This window comes from Mustela lutreola, chromosome 1 (genome assembly GCF_030435805.1).
Source record: "Mustela lutreola isolate mMusLut2 chromosome 1, mMusLut2.pri, whole genome shotgun sequence".
Lineage (NCBI taxonomy): Eukaryota > Metazoa > Chordata > Mammalia > Carnivora > Mustelidae > Mustela > Mustela lutreola.
Genome location: NC_081290.1, coordinates 48012311 through 48039442, shown reverse-complemented (window position 1 = coordinate 48039442; position 27132 = coordinate 48012311). Strand labels below are relative to the sequence as shown.

At 37.3% G+C, this 27132-nt stretch overlaps 1 protein-coding gene across 2 annotated transcripts in view; it reads right to left on the bottom strand.

The window, feature by feature from the left end:
- Positions 1-386: 386 nt before the first annotated feature.
- SEL1L3 (SEL1L family member 3) overlaps positions 387-27132 on the bottom strand; it is a 128938-nt gene continuing 102192 nt past the window's right edge. Inside the window, exon 24 of one of the 2 annotated variants that reach the window (XM_059164240.1) lies at positions 387-617. In XM_059164240.1, the coding sequence (XP_059020223.1) occupies positions 448-617 (170 nt within the window). In that variant the 3' untranslated portion in view covers positions 387-447. Of the gene's footprint in view, positions 618-16970; positions 17237-27132 lie in introns of those variants that run through there. The other variant, XM_059164258.1, reaches the window with a different exon arrangement.

The following is a 27132-nucleotide window of genomic DNA, read 5'->3' as shown; positions in this document are numbered from 1 at the left end:
ATCAAGGTGAAATGCCTGTCATGTAAAATTAATCATTTTAAAATGAACAATTCAGTGGCATTCAGATTCACGATGTTGTGTGCTCCCCACCTCTCTCTAGTTCCAGAACATTCCTATCACTCCAAAGTCAAACCCCTTTCCCATTAAGCAGTTCCTCCATTATACCTTCCCCAACCCCTAAAATCATCTATGTCTTCTCTCTCTCTCTATTGATTTTTCCATTCTGAATATTTCATGTAAATGGAATCATACAATATGTGACTCTTTGTTTCTGATTTTTTTAAATTTATTTTTTATTTTCAGCATAACAGTATTCATTATTTTTGCACCACACCCAGTGCTCCATGCAATCCGTGCCCTCTATAATACCCACTACCTGGTACCCCAACCTCCCACTTAGCATAAAGTTTTCGAGGTTCATCCACATTGTAGTATGTATTTTTATTTTTATTTTAACCTTTTTGTGGCTGAATGATACTCCATTGTATGTCTATACCACAAATTGCTTATCTGTTGATCTGTTAGTGGAGGTTCGGGCTGTTTCTGCTTCTTGGTTATTGTAAGTGAATGGCTCCACTTATAGAAGGCCTCCTGCTGATTTGAGATAGCCAATGAACCTGAAATTGTAAATAAAGCAGTTGGGAAAGACTCTACATTTATAATGTTTATGCCACACCAGAGTCGCTGATGAACTAAGGGAACAGGAAAAGAGGATTCATGTTTTCTAAGTATTTACTGGATGCTAGACCCTCAGGTGCACAACCTTTGCTTTCTCATTTAATCCTTGCAACATGAAATAGGTATCCTGATGCCCATTTTACCAATGTGAAAACTGAGGCACAAAGAAATTAGTTACTCGCTCAAGGCAGATCTCTAAGAAGTGTAAAAACCAGGATTTTAGCCCAGATCCACACCCTCTCTTGTAAAGAGTGGAAACAAAGTTAAGTTCACTTGCAGTGGAAAATTAAAATGAGCTAAGAATGACCCAATTCATTCAAACTGGAACTTCTCTTGCCTATGTATATTTAAGACACTTGGGCTGAAATACCACACGGGCGTTTGGTAAACTAGAACAGAACTCGTATTTTGTAGAATGTCAGTACTTGTTGGAGAGACCTTTGACTCCTTTATCTAAAATCAATGATTTCAAGAGGTAGCTTTTTGTTCTGCCTTCCCCCAAACAGACCCCCTATAGATGTTCAGAGCTGGTTCTAACCTGGATCTGTCAGTTCTCACTCCTGGTTCTAGAAGTTCTAGATTCTAGCTAGTTCTAGGTTTTGAACCTCTGGAGTTCAGAGGACCACCCCCCAAAAATCTATCCACCAGACCATGAGTGCTCCTGATTTTAATCCTTCAGGGTAAGAACCAAAGCTGGAGGAGAATCTGGTAACCATGGGTTCTAATGCAGCAGGCCAGCAGGGGAAAGCCAGCTTCTGAGTTCTGGAATGCAGCTTCACCCCTTGAAGCCAGAGTTTGCTGTGACTGCTGCTGGAAACCCAAACATCTTAAACTGAGTGGTCATGCCAGCTCCAACCTGAGATGTCAAGCCAATCCAGCAGCATACAGCAAGACTTAAACTGTACACCCTCATTAATCCAGCATGTCTACTTCCATGAATTTATCCCAAGGGAATTAGTATGGAAATTATGGATTTAACTACAAGGACTTTTTTGTCAGAATTTTTTATAATAACCAAAAATCAGAGATAACATAAACATGCCGTATGGGAAGATTGGATAAACAAAAAATAAATACATCCATATAATGTAATATAATTCAGCCATTAGAAGTATGGTAAAGAAAAAGAAATTTTTTGACCTAAAAAGTTGTTCTGTTAGGTGAAAACAAGAATTAAGTTGGAACGTTTAAAAAGCAATACTGACTGGTAATCTAGCTATCAACTATCTCCAGAGCCTGGATGCATAAACCCTATTAGCAATGGGCATCCTCAGCAAGGGAAATTATGGAGATTTTGTGTTTTCTCATATTACTCAAATTCAGCTGTAATTCACATGTTACTTTAGTTAATTGGCTATATATATATATTTTTTTAAAAACAAAAATTAAAATAGATCAAAAATATCTCATGACTCTGGAGAAGAATTTAAGATCTCATTGTTTTGATAGAATTTGCTTTCCAGAGGATGAGACCTATGATTTTAAACATATATTTAGTCTATTTTGTTGCTCGGTCTGCATAGCTGAGGACAGATGGTATTATGGCTGTGGTACTCCTTTTTCCAGGACCACTACCCCCTATGGAATCAGGCCTCTGTGATTGGGATGTCTCCTGAGTAGTTGATGTCCCTTGCATAGTTAAAAAAGAGCAGGTATCAGCCAGTTCAGTGAGTGTAGAAGGACCTAGAGCCTGCACATGATTCCCATTCATTACATGTTTGTTAATTGATTGCTAGAGCATCTTGACCCACTTTGGAAGTCCCTTCAAGAACCAGGAGGGAGGGCTGCCTGGGTGGCTCAGTGGGTTAAGCCGCTGCCTTCGATTCAGGTCATGATCTCAGGGTCCTGGGATCGAGTTCCACATCGGGCTCTCTGCTGAGCAGGGAGCCTGCTTTCCTCTCTCTCTGCCTGCCTCTCTGCCTACTTGTGATCTCTGTCTGTCAAATAAATAAATAAAATCTTAAAAAAAAAAAAAAAAAAGAACCGGGAGGGAGATCTTGCTATAGCCTCCCCACATTTCATTAACTGCTTCTGATAAGGAGATCTAACAATACTTTGACAATACTCATAAAGATGAGGCATTTTCCTTTTTTTTTTTTTTAATTTTTTGCTTCATTTGTATTCATATTTGGCATTAGGTTTATTTCTGGGTATGGTGTAAGAAAATGGCTCCTGTTCATTCTTCTACATGTGGCTGTCCAATTTTCCCAGCACCATTTGTTGAAGAGACTGTCTTTTATCCATTGGACATTCATTCCTACTTTGTAGAAGATTAGTTGACCACAGAATTGAGGGTCCATTTGTGGGCTCTCTATTCTGTTCCATTGATCTAAATGTCTGTTTTTGAGCCAGTACCACACCATCTTGATGATTACAGCTTTGTAATAGAGCATGAATTCCAGAATTGTGATGCCACCAGGTTTGGTTTTCTTTTTCAACATTCCTTTGGCTATTTGGGATCTTTTCTTGTTCCATAGAGCTTTTAGGATTAGTTGTTCCAGCTCTGTGAAAAAGTTGATGGTATTTTGATAGGGATTGCATTGAATGTATAGATTGCTCTAACTAGCATAGACATTTTCACAATATTTGTTTTTCCAGTTCATGAGCATGGAACATTTTTCCATTTCTTTGTGTCTACCTCACTTTCTTTCATGAGTGAGTGTTTCTGAGTTTTCTGAATACAGATCCTTTGCCTCTTTGGTTAGCTTTATTCCTAGATATCTTATGGTGTTTTGTGCAATTATAAATAGGATTGACTTCTTAATTTCTCTCTTCTGTCTCATTGTTTGTGTACAGAAATGCAACTGATTTCTGTGCATTGATTCACATTGCTGCTGAATTCCTGTATGAGTTCTAGCAATGTTGGGGTGGAGTCCTTTGGGTTTTCCATACAGAGCAAAACATCATCTGTGAAGAGTGAGAGTTTGACTTCTTCTTTGCCAATTTGGATGCCTTTTATTTCTTTTTGTTGTCTGATTGCTAAGGCTAAGGCTTCTAGTACTATGTTGAACAAAAGTGGTGAGAGTGGACATCCCTGCCATGTTCCTGACCTTAGGAGAAAGCACTCAGTTTTTCCCCATTGAGAATGATATTCTCTGTGGACTTTTCATATATGGCTTTTATGAAATTGAGGTATGTTCCCTCTATCCCTACACCTTGAAGACTTCCAATCAAGAAAGGATGTTATATTTTGTCAAATGCTTTTTCTATATCTATTGAGAGCATCATATGTTTCCTGTCCTTTCTTTTATTAATGTAGCATATCCTGTTGATTGGTTTGTGGATTTTGAACCATGCTTCAGCCTAGGAACAAATCCCACTTGGTAGTGGTGAATCATCCTTTTAATGTACTGTTGTATCCTATTGGCTGGTATCTTGGTGAGAATTTTGGCATCCATGTTCATCAGAGATACTGGTCTATCATTCTCCTCTTTGGTGGGTCTTTGTCTGGTTTTGGGATTAAGGTAAAGCTGGCCTCATAGGAAGAGTTTGGAAGTTTCCCTTCCATTTCTATTTTTGAAACAGCTTCATAAGAATAGTTATTCTTCTTTAATATTTAGTAGAAAGCCCCTGGAAAGCCAGCCAGCCTTGGACTCTAGTTTGTTGGCAGACGTTTGATTACTGCTTCAATTTCCTTACTGGTTATTAGTCTGTTTGGGTTTTCTATTTCTTCCCATTTCCGTTTTGGTAGTTTATACATCTCTAGGAATACATCCATTTCTTCCAGATTGCCCAATTTTTTGGCATATAGTTGCTCATAATATGTTCTTAAAATTATTTGTATTTCTTCAGTGTTGGTTGTGATCTTTCCTCTTTCATTGATGATTTTGTTTTAGGTCCTTTCTCTTTTCTTTTTAATAAGTCTGGCCAGGGGTTTATCACCCTTACTAATTCTTTCAAAGAACCCTAGTTTCATTGAACTGCTCTACTGTTCTTTTGGTTTCTGTTTCATTGATTTCTACTCTAATCTTTATTAATTCTCTTTTCCTGCTGGATTTAGGCTTTTTTAATGTTCTTTCTCCAGCTCCTTTAGGTGTAAGTTTAGCTTGTATAGTTGAGACCTTTCTTGTTTCTTGAGAAAGGTTTGTATTGCTATGTACTTCCCTCTTAGGACTGTCTCTGCTTCATCCCAAAGGTTTTGAACAGTTGTGTTTTCATTTTAATTTGTTTCCTTGAGTTTTTAAAAATTCTTCTTTAATTTCCTGGTTGATCCATTTATTCTTCAGTAGGATGCTCTTTAGCCTCCATGTATTTGAATTCTTCCCAAATTCCCTGTTATGATTGAGTTCAAGTTTCAAAGTGTTGTGGCCTGAAAATATGCTGGGAATCATCCCAATCTTTTGGTACCAGTTGAGACCTGATTAGTGATCCAATATGTGATCTACTCTGGAGAATGTTCCATGCACACTTGAGAAGAAGGTGTATTCTGTTGCTTTAGGATGGAATGCTCTGTATATATCTGTGAAGTCCATCTGGCCCAGTGTGTTATTCAAAGTCCTTGTTTCCTTATTGATCTTTTGTTTAGATGATCTTTCCATTGCAGTGAGGGGGCGTGTTAAAATCCCCTACTATCATTGTATTATTATCAATGTGTTTCTTTAATTTTGTTACTACTTGGTTTATATAATTGGTTGTTCCCATGTTAGGGTCATAAATATTTATAATTGTTAGACCTTTCTGTTGAATAGATCCTTTAGTTATGGTATAGCGTCCTTCCTCCTCTTTTATTACAGTCTTTGGTTTAAAATCTAATTTGTCTTATATAAGGATTGCTAGCTACCTTAGCTTTCTTTTGATGTCCATTGGCATGATAAATGCTTCCCCACCCCCTCACTTTCACTCTGGTGGTGTCTATGGGTCTAAAATGAATCTCTTGCAGACAACATATCTATGGATCTTGGATCTTGGTTTTTGTTTTTTGTTTTTTGTTTTTATCCAATCAGATACCATGTGTATTTTGATAAGGGGTATTTAGCCCATTTACATTCAGAGTAACTATTGAAAGATATGAATTTAGTGCCATTGTATTACCTGTAATGTCACTCTTTCTGTATATTGTCTGTTCCTTTCTGGTCTATGTTACTTTTGGGCTCTCTTTGCTTAAAGGATCCCCTTTAATATTTCTAGCAGGGCTGGTTTAGTAATCACACATTCTTTTAGTTTCTGTTTCTCCTGGAAGCTTTTTATCTCTCCTTCTATTTTAAATGACAGCCTTGCTGGATAAAGTATTCTTGGCTGCATATTTTCTCATTTGGCACCCTGAATATATCATGCCAGTCCTTTCTGGTCTGCCAGGTCTCTGTGGATAGGTCTGCTGCCAGTCTGTTTCTGCCCATGTGGGTTACAGACCTCTTGTCCTGAGCTGCTTTCAAGATTTTCTCTTTGTCTCTGAGATATGCAAGGTTTACTATTAGATGTCAAGGTGTTGACCTATTTTTTATTGATTTTGAGGGAGTGTTCTCTGTGCCTCTTGAACTTGAATACCTGACTCCTTCTCCAAATTAGGGGAGTTCTCTGCTATAATTTGCTCCAGTATCTCTTCTGTTCCCCACCTCACTCTTTTCTCTTCTTCTGGGATCCCAATGATTCTGATAATTGTTTTGCTTTATGGTATCACTTATTTCTCAAATTCTCCCCTAGTGATCCAGTAGTTGTTTAGCTCTCTTTTTCTCAGCTTCTTTAGTCCATCATTTGGTCTTTTATAACAATAATTCTCTCTTCTGCCTCATTTATCCTGTAAGTTGGAGTCTCCATTTTTTACTGCACCTATTAATAATAGCCTTTTTTGGTTTCAACTTGATTAGATTTTAGTTCTTTTATTTCTCCAGAAAGGAATTCTGTAGTGTCTTCGTGCTTTTTTCAAGCCCAGCTAATATCTTTATAATCATTATTCTGAATTCTATTTCCAACATATTACTTATATCCATAGTGATTAGGTCCCTGGGAGTCAGTACTACCTCTTGTTCTCTTTTAAGGGGTGAAATTTTCCATCTTGTTACTCTTGCAGGAAGTGGTCACTTTTCTATTTGTAGAGTTGCAGCTAATATTTTCATAGATCTCCAGTTAAGTTTGCAGGTGTTCAGAATGATTTGATAGTTACCTAGCTGAATTCCTGGGACCAGACAAAACTAAGGTCTCCTACTCCTCCACCATCTTGGATTCCTCCTCTGGTGTCCTTAAATTTATAAAAATTAATTCTCCAAAGCAATACTGTCATCCACCAACTGGACAACATTGGGCAAGTTGAAAAATTTGTCAACACCTCAGTTCCTTCATTTGTAAAATGGGAATAATGGTAAAACTACTAAATAAGGTTTTTCTGAAGATCAAGTAAGTTAAAATATGTAAAGTCCTTAGAATAATGTTTTCTATGTAGAGGATAAATATTTACTATTGTGTTAGCAGTAGCAATATTAATATTATTGACATTATCATGTTCTTCTCATTCTTTAAACAAGAGAGAAAAGAATGATTTATACAAAATATCCATAAAACAATAATATACCAAAGAATAGGTCTAACAAAAGACTTGTCACACCTTTAGAATAAATATTATAAAACTTCACTGAAAGCTTTTTAAAGCTTAGGAAGATGATAATGACTAAATGATGTGTACCATGTTCATAGATAAGGAGACTGAATATTTCAAGTCTCCAAAAATTAATCTGTAAGTTACCTGATTTTAAAATTCTTCTAGAAAAGCAAAGGGACAGAAAAAGAATTAGCTAAAACAATCTTGAAGAAAAAATAGAGGAGTGATTTGCATTACCAGATGAATACCAAAATTTATTATTACAGGCACTATCCCCTACCCCCACCCTGTGTAGTTGAAAATCTGCACATAACTTTTGACTTCCCTAAAACTTTTATAATCCTTTTATAGTACTAGGAGCTACTGTTGACCAGAAGCCTTGCTGATAACATAAACAGTTAATTAACGCATAATTTGTGTGTTATATATATATTATGTACAGTATTTTTACAACAAGTTAAGTTATAGAAAAGAAAATATTATTAAGAAAATCAAAGGGAGACAAAATACATTTGCAATACTGCACTGTATCCAAAAACTCCATGTGTAAGTGAACCTGTACAGTTCTAACCTGTTTTGTTTAGGAGTCAACTGTAATTATAGAAATAAAGTGGTTTGTTATTAAGGTAAATAGACATGATGCCCCTTCATTGTGTTAAAAATGTACTGAGATATGATCCAATCAGCCCTTAGGGTGGTTAGGGGAGTCCTAGTGGGGCCTAAAGCAGCTAAAGCCCCAGGAGGGACCATCAGCCTCTTCTGTTTACTCCAGTGTACAATTTGAAGATGATATTTTTCTGTGTGTTCAGATTGTAAGAAGGTTACAAAGTGCTGGAATAGATAAGCAAACTAGAATAGAGAACTCAGATAGATCCTTATATTCATGAAAATTTTATTATCTTCAAGAGTACCAGTACCAATCTATTGGGACAGAAAGGAGTTTCCTTTTTCTTTTCTTTTCTTTTTTTTTTTTAAGATTTTATTTATTCATTTGAGAGAGAGAGAGTGAGAGTGTGAGAAAGAATGAGCTGGGGGAGGTGGGCAGTGGGAGAGGGAGATGCAGACTCCCTGGTGAGCAGGGAGCATAACATAAGGCTCCATCCCAGGACCCTGAGATCATGGCCTGAGTTGAAGGCAGAAGCTTAACCAACGGAGTCACCCAGATATCCCAGAAAGGATGTTTCAATAAGTGACACAGATTATATATATATTTTATATATATATAATATATATAAGTGATACAGATTATATATATATACATACATATGTATATATACACACATATATATTCTTATATAGTTATAATATAACTAAATATATTACATAAAACTAATAACTAATTATAATATAATATAACTAATATAATATAACTAATTATATGTAATATATGGGAAATGAACTAAAATTACTTTTATACCTAACAACATAAACAATAATTAATTTCAGATGAATTGAAAAACTAAATGTAAAAAAGCAAAATACTACAAATTTTAAGAAGAAAACCCAAGAGAAATATTTTGATGACAACAGATCAGAGAAGAATTAAACAAAAGTAGAGAAATACGGTGGGGGGACACCTGACTGGCTCAGCTGGTAGAGCACACAACTCTTGTTCTCAGCATTGTAAAGTCAAGCCCCATGTTGGGTGTCGAAATTACTAAAACAACAACAACAACAACAACACCTAAGTATAGTCAAAAACCTAAGGAACCATCTGGGAAAAAATTTACAACTTATATCACAAAGAGCTGATTTCACTAAAAAATAAAATCTTTTTGGGGGGCTTCTGGGTGGTTCAGTCATTAATCACCTGCCTTTGGCTCAGGTCATGATCCCAGAGTCCTGAGATCAAGCCCTACACTGGGCTCCCTGGTCAGTAAGAAGCCTGATTCTCCCTCTCCCACTCACCCTGCTTGTGTTCCCTCTCTTGCTGTGTCTTTCTCTGTCAAATAAATAAATAAAATCTTTAAAAAAAAAAAAAGAAAATTCTTTTTGCTAATCAATAAAGCACCAATAATTTGATATGAACAAATATATCACAGAAAAATATATACAAGTGGTTTTCAAACAATCTAAACATGTTTTATTTATTTCAATTTCACGGATAGTAACAGAAACACAAATTAAAACCACACTGAGATACTATTTTTTATCTCTCATGTTGGTATAAACTCAGAAATCTGATTTATAGTATCACCCATGGTATAAAAAACAGACCTTCTTCCAGTGCTGTGGAGAGTAAATTTTTATAACCCCTACAGAAGAAATCTGGTAATATCTATCAAAAGTACATTTGCACCTACCCTTTGACCATGCATTTCCATATATAAGAATTTGTTCCCTAGACATATGCACACATAAAAGAACATTTTTTTTCTTTATAGGGGAAAAAATATATATACATATATGTATATATATATATAATATACATATACATACATATATTCTGTTGGTTAAATAGGTTGCTCAGTGCAACACTGTTTCTATTCCTCAAAAGTTGGCCAACTACCAAGTATTAATCAGTAACTGGTAAAATATTAATTATAATACATTCATACTGTGGGATACTGGAGCTGTAAAATGTAAACTCTTTAGTACTGATATGGAATCATCTTCAAGGTTTAGATAAAGGGTGAAAAAAACCCTAAGACACACTATACATAACAGTGTACACAGTATGTTCATATTGGGGTTCAAAGGTGAATATATTTATAGTTTGTTTTTATGTGCATAAAATAATTTTGGAAGGATGCCAAAGGTAACTGGGTGACTGAGGAAGAGCAAGAGAAAACTTGTCACTATATGCTCTTTGTACCTCTTGAGTTTTAAGCTGTATGTATTGCCTTTCAAATAGAAGATTAACATATTTAAAATTGAGCAAACTAACTACATTGAAATTTAAAATTGCTATATGCTTGAAGATGTCATTAAAAAGATGAAAAGATAAGTCATATGCCAGGGGAATTAATATATTTTCAGCACATGTAACTGACTAATGAGTAGTATCCAGAGTCCCAAATCAATAAGAAAAAGACAGTTCCATAGGAAAATGGACAGATAATAAGATCAAAACATTCACAGAAGAAGAAATATGACTGGGCAATGGAGTATTAAGATGCACTTCTTCTAACTATCAAAGACAATAAATTAAAATGGGCTGCCTTTTACTGACATTAAATTGGAAAATATTTAAAATTCTAACAATCGTAAGTGTGGGTGAGGATATAAGCTATGTGGGGCTCCTGGGTCCTGCTAGTGGCAGTGGAAGCTGGTATGACCTCATTGGAGACCCACACGGGAATCAGGTACAAAATATACCCTTCAACACAGGAGTATCACTTTCTGGTACTTTTCACAGAAATTTCTGGCAAATGTGCATGAAGAAACTCAGACGGGAAATATACACTGATGTATTTTTTGTCCTAACAAAAACCAAGAGGAGAATGAGTAACCAATGATATAAGTACAAAATAAAGTATATAGCAATATTCCTGATGTATCAACATAGAGAAATCCCAAACACATCAGGTGGGATGAAAAACACATTTTAGAAGGATAGTAAGGAAATAGAATTTTTAACATTCAAAATAATTCTATACAATGTTTGTATTTATTTACATATGTAGTAAACATTAAAAAAAATTGCTGGAATTAAAAATACTAAATTTAAGTGGTTACCCTGAATAGAGAGGAGGGATGGCTGTGGGTCATGTTCTGTGTCTGTAATATTTTGGTGTTTTAAAACCAATCACCAGGGCGCCTGGGTGGCTCAGTGGGTTAAGCCGCTGCCTTCGGCTCGGGTCATGATCTCAGGGTCCTGGGATCGAGGCCCGCATCGGGCTCTCTGCTCAGCAGGGAGCCTGCTTCCCTCTCTCTCTCTCTGCCTGCCTCTCCATCTACTTGTGATTTCTCTCTGTCAAATAAATAAATAAAATCTTTAAAAAAAAAAAATAAAAAAAAATAAAAAAATAAAACCAATCACCAAAAGACAAAAGAAAAAGGTAACATTTTACAAAACTGATCAGTGATACACGAATATTATTTGCTGTACTTTGTAGCACTTGAAATCATTTCAATAAAATAAACAAGAATGCAGTAGGGATTGAGCAATGAGTATGAAAGAGCACAGCATTTTTTTTTTTTTTTTTGGTCAGGGTTTTATTTCCCAGAGCTACTATTTGTAACATTGGGGCACTGGGCAAATCCCTTTACTTCTTCAAAACTCATTTTCTCCAGCTGCCAAATGGGTAATAATTATAATATTACACAGTTGTAATAACTATAAGGTTAAGGAAGATGAAGATTGAGCAAGGTGGTGAATGCATGATCCTTGTACACTAAGTGAGTGCTTAGCTAAGTATTAACCTGCATTATCATCATCTCAGTTGACTAGGGGAAGGGCATTCTGGAATCACTCTGACTCCCATTTCTTGACTCTTTTTAGAAAATGAGATTTTATGCATTAGATCCCCAGAATTTATGCATTTTTTAAAGATATTATTTATTTATTTATTTGTCAGGGAGAGCCCAAGCAGGGGGAGAGAGAGACACAGAAGCAAACTCTCCACTGAACAAGAAGACTGATGCTGGACTTGATCCCAGGACCGTGGGATTATTACCCAAGCTTAAAGCAGATGCTTAACCAACTGACCCACCCAGGCATCCCGAATTTATACATTTTATAACTGCAAATTTATACCCTTTGACCCACATCCCAAATTCCCCCACCCCCATGGACCTGGTAACCATTATTCTACTCTTTGTTTCTAGGAATTCTGCCTTTTTAGATTCCACGTATAAGTGATATCATATTTATTTTTGTTTGTCTGACTTATCTCACTCAGCATAATGCCCTCAAGCTTCATCCATATTAATGCAAATGGAAGGATGTCCTTCTTTCTCATGGCTGAATAATATTCCATTATATATGCACGCACACACGCGCACACACACACACACACACAGAATGTCTTCTTCGCTCATTTATTCACTGATGACACATATTATTTCTTTATCCTGGCTATTGTGAATAATGGTGCAATAAACATGGGAGTTCAGATATCTTTTCTATATCCTATTTCCACTTCTTTTGGTTATATACCAAGAAGTGAGATTGCTGGATCATATGGTAGTTCTATTTTTAATTTTTAACAATACTGCCTTATATACTTGAAAGTTACTCGGAGACTAGATCTTAAATGTTCTCACCACAAAAAAAGAAATGATAATTATGTGATGTGATGGAAGTGTTGGCTAAGGCTACAGTAGCTATCAAATAGCAATGTATAAGTGTGTCAAATCAACACATTGTATACGTTAAACTTCACAAATGCTATATGTCAATTACAACTCAATTTAAAACAGTGAGATTTCGTCTCATATCTCATGACATGGAACTGAAAGTTAGGATAGAAACTTGGAACAGTTCTTTTTTAAAGTCTAGTTTTAACAAGAAGCTGAGTTTCAACTAGAGCTGCTAATTAAGTCTGCAAGGAGGACACAGTGCTGATTAATCCAGCTGTACCTGCTGGTGGCAGATCCTCAGAAATAACAAAGAGTTGTCATCTTCCTCCAGCATGGTGGGAGGGGGGCACAGCTACACACTCAACTCTTTTGGGCTTGTTTTCACATAATCTGCCAGAATACTCAAAGTGGCACTTACCGCAGGCTTCTTGGTATGATGATACACCTGACCAGTCCTTCTGTAATTACTTACTGTGGTCCTTCTCTGTGTCAGCATCATGCAGGGTGGGGGGTGACCCAGAAGTGTCCCTGCTTTAATACTCAACAGTCCCACGGCAGAGACCAAGCAAATGCCAAAGCACAAAGACCTGAACAACAGCGCGAAAGTATGAAATTGATTGCTTCATTCAGTGGTAAAGACAACAAACCAGAGAATTTTTAGAGGGGGCAGTGAGCAGACGCTGCGAGAAAGCATCTCTAGCTTTGGCCTCAGACAAATAGGAGTTGAAAGCAACGCCCCTCCCTCTTCCACAGGAAGCATCTGCTTCCCTGCCCACATGGCTTACCCAAGTGACTTGCTTTAACCAATGGGGTGTTAGGAGAAGCGACGTGAATGAAGCTTTTATTTAAAAAATATATTATTTAAAAGATATATTTATTGGGGGTGTCTGGGTGGCCCCGTTAAGCATCTGCTTTCCCTCAGGTTATGATTCCAGGGTCCTGGGATGGAGAGTCCCACATGGGGAGGGGGACTCCCTTCTCAGCAGGAAGCCTGCTTTTCCTTGCACTCCCCCTGCTTGTGTTCCCTCACTCACTGTATTTTTCTGTCAAATAAATAAATAAAACCTTAAAAAATAATAAATAAATAAATAAATAAATATACCAATAGATATAATTATTTATTTGCGAGAGAGTTGGGGGAGAGGCAGAGAGAGAGGGAAAGAGAGAATCAGACTCCCTGCTGAGCGTGGAGCCCAATGCCAGTCTCGATGCCACCACGGGGGAGATCGTGACCTTAAAATGACCAGTGGAACGTTCAACAATTGAGCCCCAGGCAGCCCGGAATAAAGGCTTTAAATGCACTTACACTGTTGGATTTTTGAGCCTTTTGTATGGGATTGACATTTGAGCATGCCTGGATGTACCCCACTGCCTAGAAACAAGCCCAGCTGAGTCCCACCTAAATCAGCCAAATCAAAGCCAACCCACAGGTGCCTGAGTGAGGAATAGCTGCTTATGGCTGCATCCCAGTGAGCTCTACAGTGGTTTGCTCCTCAGCAACATAGTTTCTACATCTGTAAAATGGGGAAAATATGTCTGGCTTCCAGTGGTACTGTGAACATTAAGTGGAATATAAACCCAAAGTCTCAGATTTCAACCCCCTGAGGATACAATTGAGGTGCATTCATACTGATCCCCGATTTACAATAGCTCCTCTACTCAAGATGAAATTCCCTCCTCAAAAACAGATTATCAATAGTCTTGATGTTTCTCAGTGTGTGGGGGGTACCCCCTTCCCCCACCAGCCCTTTGTCCCTAAAACTCTGCCAGGGTACCACTCGAAGCTTGAGTTCTGCTTTGGCTGAGCAGCTCAGAGTTGCTGTTTGGTGGGGCTGCAATAGAGATTCACTGAGAAATAGGAGAGGACACAAATTTTATGGTGTGGGACAGCTTGACTCACAAACTTAACAACTCTCTATTGCCTGCTGAGCAGTGTACTACAGTGGGACACTGTGCTAGATTCATGATTTAGGGTAATTGCTTTTATAAGGATAGAAAATACTCTTTCCCTCATTTATACTCAACCGGTGAACTACACAGCCTGGTCAGAAGTTTGTCAGAATTTAGCAAAACAGCACTTTCAAGTGTGGAATGTTCTAGAATTGCAGAGTTAAGGAGAGGTCCTCTGATAGCAACCACAGCAAACCCAGTTTAGCTTTCCTGTGCAGCCCTTTGGGCCTTTTGCTGACTGAGTCTGAGTCCGTAGGATCAATTTCTTCCCTGCCTTCTGTAAGACCTGGCCAATCCACAGCCCTTAAGTCTGTCAGGCTTGTCTGAACCCCAGCATGAACAGCAATCAAGATACGTTCCCAGAAGACATTCTAGCTTCCATGCAAATCCAAGTCTCCAAACAGTGTTTTGTGAGGTGGGGTATCCTTCAACCACTCTCAAGGGTAGATCGGGTCCTGCTGGGATCCCTGCTTACAGAAACAGAATAATGTACAGAAAGTACCAAATAAATGGCAAATAGTGAAGAGTGTCAATTCTCTTCCAGTTTCCAGAGGCCGAGAAATTTGAGCTGGATTATGGAATAGTTGAAATGAGAAAAGGAGGGAGTCTCAAGTCTCTGTGTCTGGTGCGAGTGAAAAAGGCCAATGCTTGTATATCAGACCTCGACATCAGCTCAGAGATGACAGAATGAGACCAGTGAACTGAGCCCAGATGGTCTGTAGGTTGCTCAGGGTTCCTTGAAAGTCATGTACATCAGGTGGGCATGCTGTGGGTGGTTGCAGACCTGTGGGTGACTGCAGACCTGTGGGTCTCACACACCCTTTTGGTGATGAAATTATTTTAAGGCCTCCCAGAGTTCCTATAAATGTTTCCTAAAGTCCTAATGAGTACTATTTTTCTTATACTGTGACTCTTCTTCAAAAGTAAACATTATTCATTTAAACAGTTATTAACCCCCTATTAGCTTAATCATTTATTTTTTTAATTAAGACTAATTTTTCTTTTAAGGTTTATTTATTTATTTTAAAGAAAGGGAGGGATAGTGCAAGCAGGGAATGGTGCAGAGGGAGAGGGAGAGAGAGAATCTCAAGCAGACTCCACACTGAACACAGAACCTGATGCAGGGCTTGATCTCAGGGTCATGATGTCATCACCTGAGCAGAAATGAAGAGTCAGATCCTAACTGACTGAATGTCCCAGGTGCCTTAAGACTAAATTTTAGAGCAGTCTCAGGCTCACAGGAAAATTCAAGCAAAGAAGCAGAGATTTCTCATTTACCACTTGTCCCCATGCTGTATAGTCTCCCCCAGAATCAACTTCCCCCTCCCTGAGTGATATATCTGTTACAGTTGATGAACCTACAGTGACATGTCATTGTAACCCTAAGACCATAGTGTACATTAGAGTTTCCTCATGGTATTATATGGTCTCTGGGTTTGGACAAAAGTATAGACATGGATCCATCTTGATAGTATCATCTGGAGTATTTTCACTGCCCTAAAAATCCCCTATGCTCCACCTATTCATCCCTGTCCTTCCCTGTCACACATGTCTGGCAACCACTAAATTTGACTGTCTCCATAGTCCTGCCCCTTCCAGAATGTCATATAGCTCCAATCATATAGTATGTAACCTCTTCAGATTGGTTTCTTTCACTTAGTTCTATGCATTTAAGTTTCTTCCATGTCTTCCCATGGCTTGACAGTGCATTTCTTTCTAGCTATGCATATAATTCCACTCTCTGGACTTACCAAAGTTTCTTTATCCATTCACCCACTGAGGGACTTCTTGGATACTTCCACATTTGGGCAATTATCCATAAAGCTGCCATAAACGGCCATGTGCAGGTTTTTGTGCAGAGAGAAGTTCTCAATTTGTCTGGTAAATACCAAATGCAATTGCTGGATTGTATGTTAAGAGTACATTCAGCTTTGTAAGAAGCCACCAAACTGTCTTCCAGAGGGCTGCACCATTTCACGTTTCCATCAGCAATGAATTAGAGTGCTTGTTGTTCTGCCTCTTTGCTAGTGTTTGGTGTTGTCAGTGTTCCAGATTTGGGCCGTTCTAATGGGTATAAGCTTTTTGTTGCTTTATTTTATTTTGGGGCCAAAGTAGGACTCTTCCATATGACCAGTTTGGGCACCACTTGACCTGGCCTAGGGTCCTGGCCAAACAACTCTGTTCTTCCTCTCCACAGAGATGAACCCTTTTGGATACAATCTGGCTTTGTGTGACATGGGGGGAAGCTATAGGGCTTCTCAGCCCAGCACTCACCTGAGCTATGTGGGACTCCAGGTGCAGACAGGAGGCATGCTGTCTGTCCCATGGCTATGTGGCCTGCTGCAGGAGGCCCAGGTCAGAGAGGCAGAGGGAGAAGTGTGCCTGAAAGTGTCAACTGATTAAAAACACATGAGACAGGATGTGGAAGGGAGAGGTGGGGGCAGGCCATGTCCAGGCATCAGAGCTGCAAAGAGAAACCCTCTTCCTCTTCTACAACCTCTCAGCAAGTTCTGCCTGGCTGAGCAGCCCAGCCTCAGGAAGGGACATGAAATATGAGTCAGGCCAGTTCTCAAGGATCAAGCCAGCTTACATTCTTTATGGACTGAATAGAAACAAGAAGATAAGAGCTCTCTTTCCTGGGTGCCAGCCAACCTTCATTCTGAGTCCCTGGTTTCCGTAGATTGACTTCCTAGGAGAGTGACCCTTGGTGTTTCTAGTGCCTTAGACTTGCCCTCTGAAGAATCGTCCCAGTCCCTCTCAGCACCATGTTGAAACTGTTTGCCACGCTGTAAGCCCCAGGAGCCATCACATGACCACATTCAGCTTCTTGACCTATTGAGAGACCAAGTGACATTCAGGTGGCCATGTTCTCTGGCTTTCTTTTTGCAAACTTTCCAGAAGGCAGGTCCATGCCTGTTCAGAACAGCCTTTTCTGAGCTCACTCTCTGCTGAGTTCCCGGTCATGCTAACCAAGTGGGGCACCAGAGACCCTCCGGTCAACGTGTGCTCTCTGCTCCCCTCTCCCCCGCATTCACCTACATTCACCATTCATCTACTGAGGTGAATGTGCCTGTCCTCACCTGCAGACCCTCATTCAGGCAGCTCTCCCCACCTGACATGCTCCTCCTCTCTGCCTAAAACCTTACGCAGGCTATAGGACTGAGTCCCCACCTCTGTGACTGTTCCTCACTTTCTGGCTACTACTCTTGCTCTCGATCACTGAATGCCTTGAAACATATCTTATCTTGGTAATGGGTTGCAGAGGTATGTACATCACACAAAGATGTGCAGTGGAAATAAATTTTCTTTAGTTTGTCTATAGTCTAGACTTACATTGGAGTGCACATCCTCTGGGTATTATTGATGGGGAAGGCGGGGGAGCAGGGTGAGGGAACTATTTACTCCAAAGTAATAAACTAACAGAGTATCTTTGGGGGATGTTCAGTTTCTTTAGGTAAAATGCTTCCTCTTTCAGAATCACCCCCCACTCCCCAAATTCCCTTGTAAGATGGTAGAATGGTAGAACCTGTAGGATGCTTACGATGGTGTGTGAAGTCTTCATACTATCTAGTCATTGGGCCAGCTTCCGAAGCAAACATCTGCAATCAGCACACGTGTGGTCCCTTCCCTTGGCCTGGGCAGTGCTTCAGAGCCATCTTCTCCAACTGCTGCTCACCAGTGGCCGCCATTCTGGCTTTCACCGATGTTTAAAGATTTCCATAACTAGGGCACTTGAGTGGCTCAGTCAGTTAAGCATCTGCATCTTGATCTCAGCTCAGGTCTTGAACTCAGGGTCATGAGTTCAAACCTACTATGTCGGAGCCTCCTTAACAAAATAAATAAAAAGATTCCCATAGCTGCAACCCCTCTTAGAGAAGACAGCCAGCAATTTCAGCTACCTTCTCCATTTCTCCCTCAGGGCACACATAGGCTTCTGCTCATCTTCAAATCACACAGAAAGCTAAGAAGCCTCTGGGAAGCCTCAGGCTCTTGCTCTTTGCTACAGCAAACAAAGGCACTGATTGAACCTCAGGTACTGGCAAGAGGGTCAGCAAGACTGGCAGGACACAGAGGATGTCGAGAGAATGTAGAAAAGGAGGACCATGGCATCTGCTTTCAAACTCTGTTCCTCTCTTCTTTTCCCCATCATTGGCTCTAAAGTGTGATTTTTTTTTCCCTCTTATTATACTCTTTCAATCATAGTATCTAGTTGTCACAAGTGGAAGGAATATTGGCTCTCCACCATTGATAGAAAAATTCTTGAGCTAATTCTCCAAATCTACCCTTTGATATAAGAAATGTAAGAAACCCATTCTTTTCCCAGGCTTAGTTGGCAAGCCCCTTAGCCTGTTAATGAAGTCAAATATCTGTTTTCTTCTGCTCTCTGGTTATAAGATTTAGGTCCCTCTCTGAGGGAGAAAGTTTCAAAGGAACATGAATTGTGGGATAAATTAAAATACATCGGTTTAATATTTGCAAATACTGTCCCAAATTACATCTTGTTTAATGCTCGTGCTTTTATTTAACTTTTTATATTTGTTGGTCTTCTCCCTCCAAGTAAGTAAAATGTTTGTTTTATCCACTGGAGAATTTCACACACTGTTATACACAGAGTAAATTCACACAGGAAAATTCAAAACAAAATTTTATAGCTTTGTCAAAGTGTCATTGACACACAATATACTGCACATATGTAAAGAATAAACAATCTGATAGATTTTGACATATGTAAATGGCCATGAAACCATCATCACAGTCTAGATAATGAGGGTGCGGCTCAGTGGGTTAAAGCCTCTGCTTCAGCTCAGGTCATGATCCCAGGGTCCTGGAATCGAGCCCCGCATCGGGCTCTCTGCTCAGCAGGGAGCCTGTTTCCCCCTCTCTCTGCCTACTTGTTATCTCTCTCTGTCAAATAAATAAATAAAATAAAATAGAAATCTAGATAATGAACGTATCTATCACTCCTAGAAGTTTCAAAAACATCTTCCTTGCCTCTGCATCTTACTTCAACCGTTGCCTGCCCTAGGCGATCACTGATCAGCTTTCTGACATTATAGATAAGTTTTCACTTTCTAGAATTTCATGTAAATGGAAAAATTTGGTATGTACTCTTTATTGTCTGCTTTCTCTCACTCAGCATAATTAATTTGATATTCATCCATAGCTTATGTGTATCCATAGTTCATTCCCTTTTATTTTATATTGGGTAGTAATGTGTTATATGGATATACCATATTTGTTTATCCCTTTTGTTCGTGGACATTTGAATTGTTTCCAGTTTAGGGCTATTACAAAGAAAGCTTCTATGAACACTATATATACAAGTGGACATACATTTTTATTTTTCTTGGGTAAATGCCTAGGAATGGAATGATTGGAAGTAGAATTGCCAGATTTACTAAACAAAAATATAAAGTACCCAATTAAATTGAATTTCAGATAAACAGCAAGTAACTTTTTAAAAATATATGTCTTGTTAAATTTTTAGGTCATACCTGTATTAAAAATTATTTATTATTTATGTGAACTTCCAATTTAACATCCTCTATTTTATCTGAAAACACTAAATTAACTAAATGAACACTTAACACTGTTAACTTTTTAAGAAACTGCCAGACTTTTTTTCTGAAGTGGTTGTAACATTTGCATTCCCACAAGCAGTAAATGAGAGTTCTAGTTCCTTCATGTCCTCATCAACATTTAGTACGATAAAAGTTTTTAATTTTAGCCATGCTGGCAAGTACACAGTGGTATCTAATGTGATTTTTACTTGCATTTCCATAATGACTACTGATACTGAGTATATTTTTAATGTTCTTATTTGTCATTCCTATAGCTAGCTTGATGAAGAGTGTCTTCAGTTCGTCTGCCCCCCCCCCTTTTTTGTATTGAACTTTTCATGTCTTATTATTGAATTGTAAGAGTTCTTTACATATGCTACATGCAAGTCCTTTGTCGTGTACTTTTTTTGCAGTTATGTTCTCCCAGTTTGTGGCTTGTTTTTTTCATTTGTGTTAACAGTGTTCTGAAGAGCAAGAATTTTTCATTTTCATCAAATCTGATTTATTGATATTTTTCTTTTATAGTTCATGTTTTTGTGTCTTGTATATAAAATCTTTGACAGTTCAATATTACTAATATTTTCTTTTAGAAGTTTTATAGTTTTACCCTGTACATTTATATCTATGATCCACTTTGAGTTAATTTTTATCTATGGTGGAAGGTAAGGTACAGGTTTAATTTTTTGCTTATGACTATCAAGTGTTGTTTTTAAGAAAAGATTATTCTTTCTCCAAAGAAGTTGAATGTCTTGCCCAATTTGTTGAAAATCAATTGACCATACATGTGTGGGAATTTCTAAAATCTCTATTCTGTGCCACTTATCTATATGTCTATTTTTATGGCATTACTATGCTGTCTTAATAACTGTAGCTTTATCATAAGTCTTAAAATCAGGTAGCGTCAGTCCTTTAGGTTTTCTTTTTCTGTTTTTGTTTGTTTGTTTGTTTAGTATTGCCTCAGTTGTTCTAGGTCCTTTGTATTTCTATATAAATTTTAGAATCAGCTTGACAATTTCTACCAAAATAAAAAAATCCTGTGGAGATTTTGATTGCTATTGCATTGAATCTATAAATCAATTTGGAGAAGATAGACATCTTGAAAATATTAAATCTTCTGATCCATGAACATGATCTAGCTCTTCATTTTATTTAGCTTTTCTTTAAGTTTTTCAGTAATGTTCTTAGTTTCAGAATACAGATCTTATAAATCTTTTGTTAAATTTAGCCCTAGATGTTTCATATTATCAGATGCTCTTGTAAATAGCTTGCTTTTTTTTTTTTTTTTTTTTTTTTAATTTCACATTTCTGGGCATCTGGGTGGCTTAGTGGTTAAGCATCTGTCTTTGGCTCAGGTCATGATTTCAGGATCCTGAGATTGAGCCCTGCATCAGGCTCCCTGCTCAGAAGGAAGCTTGCTTCTCTCTTCCACTCCCCCTGCATGTGTTCCCTCTCTTGCCATATCTCTCTCTGACAAATAAATAAATAAAATCTTAAAAAAAAAAAAAAAACCTTCACATTTCAATTGTTTTTTGGTAATATGTTAAAATATAATCTGGTTTTGTATGTTGACTTGGGTCCTACAGGCTTACTGAAGTCACTTAGTTTTTTATGGTATCTTTTTTGTGTATTTCTTAGAAATCTTACAGAGGACTTTCAGTACAATACTAATAGAATGGTGAGAACAGACATTTTTGCTTTGTTTCTGGGAAGCATTCCCCATTAAGGGAAATGTAGCTATAGCTATAGCTTTTGCTGTAGATTCCCTTCATGCAATTGAGATATTTCCCTTGTCTTCTTAATTTGATGCCTGTTTTTATCATAAAGGAATGTTGGATTTTGTCAAATGTCTTTTCTGCATCTATTGAGATATCTTATTTTATATTTTTTGTCTTTTAATATGGTGAATTACGTTGATTGGTTTCAATCATTAAATTGACCTTGAATTCCTGGAGTAAACCACATTTGGTCATGATGTATTACCTTTTCTATTTATTACAAGTTTCAATTTGCTAATATTTGGTTAGAGATCTTTGTATCTGTGTTTATGAGAGTTACTGATCTGTGGTTTAGTTTCCTTTTCTTGTATTACTTTGGCTGATTTTATGTCAAAGTAATGTTGGCCTCATAAAATAGATACTGAATTATTTCCTTTGCTTAATTTTTATGAAAGAGCTTGTCTAGATTTGGCATTATATTTTTCTTAAATTTTTTTAAAGAAAAAATTTTTTAAACTAATCTCTACAAACAACGTGGGGCTCAAACTCACAATCCCAAGATCAAGAGTTGCATGCTTAGCTAACTGAGCCAGCGAGGCTCCCCATTTCTTAAATTTTTGATAGAATTCACCACTACAGTCATCTGGGCACCGAAATTTCTTTTTGAAAATGTTTTTAAACTGTGAATTCAATTTCCTTAAAAGCTGTGGACTGTTCACATTATCTATTCTTACAGTAGCCTTGGCAGTCAATTCATGTCTTTTAGGGAATTTTCCATTTTGTGTATGATGTCAAATTTATTGGTATAAAGTTTTCATGATATTTCCTTATTAATATTTTTATGTCTGTAAGATCTGTAGTGATATTATTCATATATTCATGATATTGGCAATTTTTTATCTTTTCTACAGAGCCTTATGAATTTCATTGATTTTTTTTCCTCAAATAACCAGCTTTGATTTCATTGATTCTCTTTACTTTTCTGGTTTCAATTTCATTAATATCTTCTCCTTTCTTTATTATTTTTTTCTTTGCTTTTCTTTGTTTACTTTGAGTTTATGTTGCTCTTCTTTTTCCTTATGGTAGAAATTTAGATCACTGATTTGAGAACTACCTCCTTTTTTTTTTTTTAAGATTTATTTATTTCGTTGAGAGAGAGAGACAGCATGAGAGAACGTGAGCAGGGAGAGGGGCAGAGGCAGAGGGAGAGAGAGATTCCTCAAGCAGACTCCCTGCTGAGTGCAGAGCCTAACTTGGGGCTCAATTCCAGGTCCCTGAGATCATGACCTGAGCCCAAATCAAGAGTCGGCCATTTAACCAACTAAGTCACCCAGGTGCCCCAAGATCTACCTCTTCTCTTAAAAACAGTTAATGCCATCCAGTACCACAAATTTTGATGTTATGTGCTTATTATTATTCAGTTCAAAATATTTTCTAATTTCCTTTGAGATTTCTTTATTGATCAATGGTTTGTTTAACAATGTATTGTTTCTTTTCCAGCTATTCTAGTTGCTTTATTTTTGTTAACTTCTAATTTATTTCCACTGTGGTCAGATAATATATTCTGTAAGATTTCTATATTTTGAATTCTATTGAGACTTGTTTTATGACTCAGGATATAGTTTATCTTCATAAACATTCCATGTGTCCTTCAAAGTAATGTGTATTTTGTGATTTGGGGGTATAGTGTTTTATGTTAAAACACTTATAAAGTGTTTTGTTATTCAGGTCTTCTGTATACTTACTGATTTATTTTTAGTTGTTTCATTACTGAAAGAAGTGTGTTAATGTTCACATTTTGTGGGTTTGTCTATTTCTCCTTATTTCTATTTATTCTATCTTCCTGATTTATTGTCCCTTTTAATGTAATGAAGTGTCCTTTTTTTTTTATCTCTTGTAACACTCTTTTTCTTAAAATCTATTTTGCCTGATATTAATAAAGCTACTCTAGCTTTTTTATTCCTCATTTTATCTTTTGGTTATGTGCTACTTTTAGAAAATATTATTTATTTTTAAAGATTTATTTCTAGCTTTTTCTAATTTTAAAATCCAGGCAGTTTCATCAGGGCTGACTTTTTCTCACCAGTGTCTGATTCTCTGCTTTGCTGATCACAGCATGTGCTTTGTCTGTCCATTGGTTAATTCAACACTGTCTTCATAACACCAGAGCTTTTGCAAAATATGCATTAGCACAGACTTAGTAAAGGAAAGCCAAGGCTAGAGTCACAGTGAAAGCCAAAATATTATAATGTCTACTCATTTTTTTTTCCCTTCAAGGATTTTCACATGGTAACAGACTGAGCTCTAGCTAACACCTGCCAATCCTGAGCACTAAGGCCAATTTTAGTTTGTTTTGTGTTTCTTCATTGCTTGTATTTGGAACTCAGGTACCCAAAGTTGAATTAATTGTTCTCTTCAGTTCATGGCATACCACCACTGCTCTTTTTTTTATTGTAATACTTTTCCTTTGCCCACAGTCTTTTTCCCAGTCCCTACCTCTGAATACTTCACTAGCCACTCTAATAGTTTGAGCCAGTGATACATTATTTGAGCTAATGATTCTTAATCCCCAGTAGTTTCTCCATCTCCACCAGGAGACACCTATGAATGTTTGGAGAAGTTTTTGGTTGTCCTGAAAATGTGCTACTGGCATTTAGGAGAGAGACCAGAGATGCTGTCAAGCATCCTACAATGCATGGGACAAACCCCCACAACAAAGATGTTTAGAACCCCAAATGTGGATATCACCAAGGCTGAGAACTACTTATGCACCTGGGAAAAAAATGTATAAATATACTCACACAGAAATATATACATACACTATGTATGTATACAAATGCATGTGTATATAATATTCTCTGGGAGTTTGATTTTTAATTTACACAAATAGTGTTGAGATACAGATCTTATTCAGTTTCTTACTTTTTTCATGCATATATATGTAATATATATATGAAATATGTAATATATATATATGTAATATATTTGTTGACATCTTTCTATGTGGCTGCTCATAAGTCTAGTTCCTTTCTTTCTGACTATTGTATTGTTTTCCATTAACATTCATCTGTTGCATCTGCTGTCCTACTAATGGATATCCAGGCTGCTCCATCTCCTTGCTCTGTGAGACAGCACTATGATAAATATCCTCTCTCATACACATCCTGTCACACCTGTGCCGTCTGTGGAGCCCATCCTTAAGTGTAGGCTTGCTGGGTAATAAACAATTCATTTTCACTAAGTACATTACTGCCATATTATGTACCAGTTTGCCCTCCTGCTAGCTAGGCATGAGAGCTTCTATTCCCCCATATCTCAGACTATTATTATCGGTCTTTCTCATTTTGTGAATATGTAGATATGAAGTAATAGCTTCTAATTTTAATTTGTATTTCTTTGACTTCCGGTTACATTGAGCTGCCTTTTATCTACTTGTGAGTTGTTATATTTTTCCCTTTCCATTAATTATCTGATCATATGCTTTGAATATTTTTTCTACTGGGTTTTCTATTGTGGTAGATTAGTGTGCACTCATTGCACATTGTAGTTATTGATCTTTTGTGGTGCAAAATGCCTTTTGTGCAAATGCCTTCTCCTAATCTGTCACCAATCTGCCAATTTTGTCTGTGGTCATCAGAACAAAAATCCTTCACTTTTGAAAAAAAGAAATCTATCTACTCTTTAAAAAATCCTTTCTAATTAAAAATCAGTAAAATACTGTCCTACATTTACTCCTATTAGCCTCCCAAGTCTGCCTTTCACAGTTAAGTCTTTAATTAAATTTGGCTTTTTTTTTTCTGTATAAAGGACATACAGTGTGCATCTTATTTTTCTACCTGTGAATAGCCAATTTCCTAACTCTGACTACTAAATATTCTATTCTTAGTCCAGCTGGTTTGTGATGACACTTTATCATACACCATATGTAACTGGCCTGTTCCTGAGCTCTCCATTGTTCCCCTCTGAACCATTTGTCCATTCCTTCATAACATCCCCCACTGTTTGCTTTACTGTGCTTTGTAGTAAAATGATGTTTGGTAAGTCAATTCTCTTTCCTCTTCTTTTTCAAATTTTCTTTACCTGTGCATTGACTTATATTCTTCCATACACATTTTATTTTATTTTTTTAAAAAAGATTTTATTTATTTATTTGAGGGAGAGAGAAGGAGAGAGTGAGTGGAACACAAGCAGGGGGAGCTGCAGAGGGAAAGGGAAGAACAGGCTCCCCCTCTGAGGAGGGAGCCCAATGTCAGGTTCCATGCAGGGCTCAATCCCAGGACTCCAGGGCTGCAACCTGAGCCAAAGGTAGATGCTTAACCCACTGAGCCACCCGGGAGGCACCCTTCCATACATTTTAAAAGCAGTATGTCAGTTCCTCACAAACACAAATTCAGGACTTTGATTGAAATATTGAATGTGCACATTAATTTTGAGAAGACTAACATATTTATGTTATTATTAGATCCATGGACACAGCATAGTACTTTATATCTTCTTTTATGTACTTTGACATTTTTAGTTTTCTTTGTAAAGATCTAGTGAATTTACTATTGGGTTAATTATTGGACATTTAAAAACTGTTGCTATTATAAAGGAAATTAGTATTTTAATTATTTAGTATTTTTTAGCATAGGAAATACTAAATATTCTATACTGCTGGTATAGAAAAACACTATTTTTTTTTAATTGACATTTTATCCCACATTTTTTTAGACACTTTGATGGGACTTCAAATGAGTCACAACTTTACATCTTCTTCTACCAAAGAATGGAAAGAAAGACTACCACTCCCCCAGCTAACTGAGGCTTGACAATGATTAAGCAGTAGATGAATCTGGGAGTCACTCTCAGCTTTGCCAAAATGCGGTCACTAAGAATAAAGAGAAGAAAGTCTAAGCATGGGTTGTAAACTGAAATACCTAGGTGGGCTAAATCGCTGAGGTATAAATCAGTAGGGAACTGTGGGACTGGGGTAAACAAGAAAGTACAGCCTCTATCTAAAAAAGGCAGATCCACTTAGCTTCAGCTAATTCTTGTCATGCAGCAATGAAAGCTATTTTTTTTTACGTGTTCAGATTTTATTAGGAGAAGCCCTAAATCTTTTATTTTAAGATGTTACAAAATTATTCAAATTTTTAAAAATATTGGATGGGCCAAAGAAATCGCATCTGTGTGCTATGAATCGATCTGTTTCACAATCGCATTTGTGTGCTGTGAAAGCGATCTGTTTCACAATCTGCTGGTCTACATACCCTGGTCTAAGAATGTTCTAAATGGAGGAGACAGTAATAGGGAAGTAAGCAAACATCAACTCTGGACCTCACTCTTCCATTCGTTTCTCCCACCTTCACCCCATGTTGACTTCATTGTACAGTGTTCTAGTCCAGTCAGCCTTACACTAACCTCATAGGAAGGGAATTTAGAACTTGAGGAGAGAAGGGAGGTTGAGGCT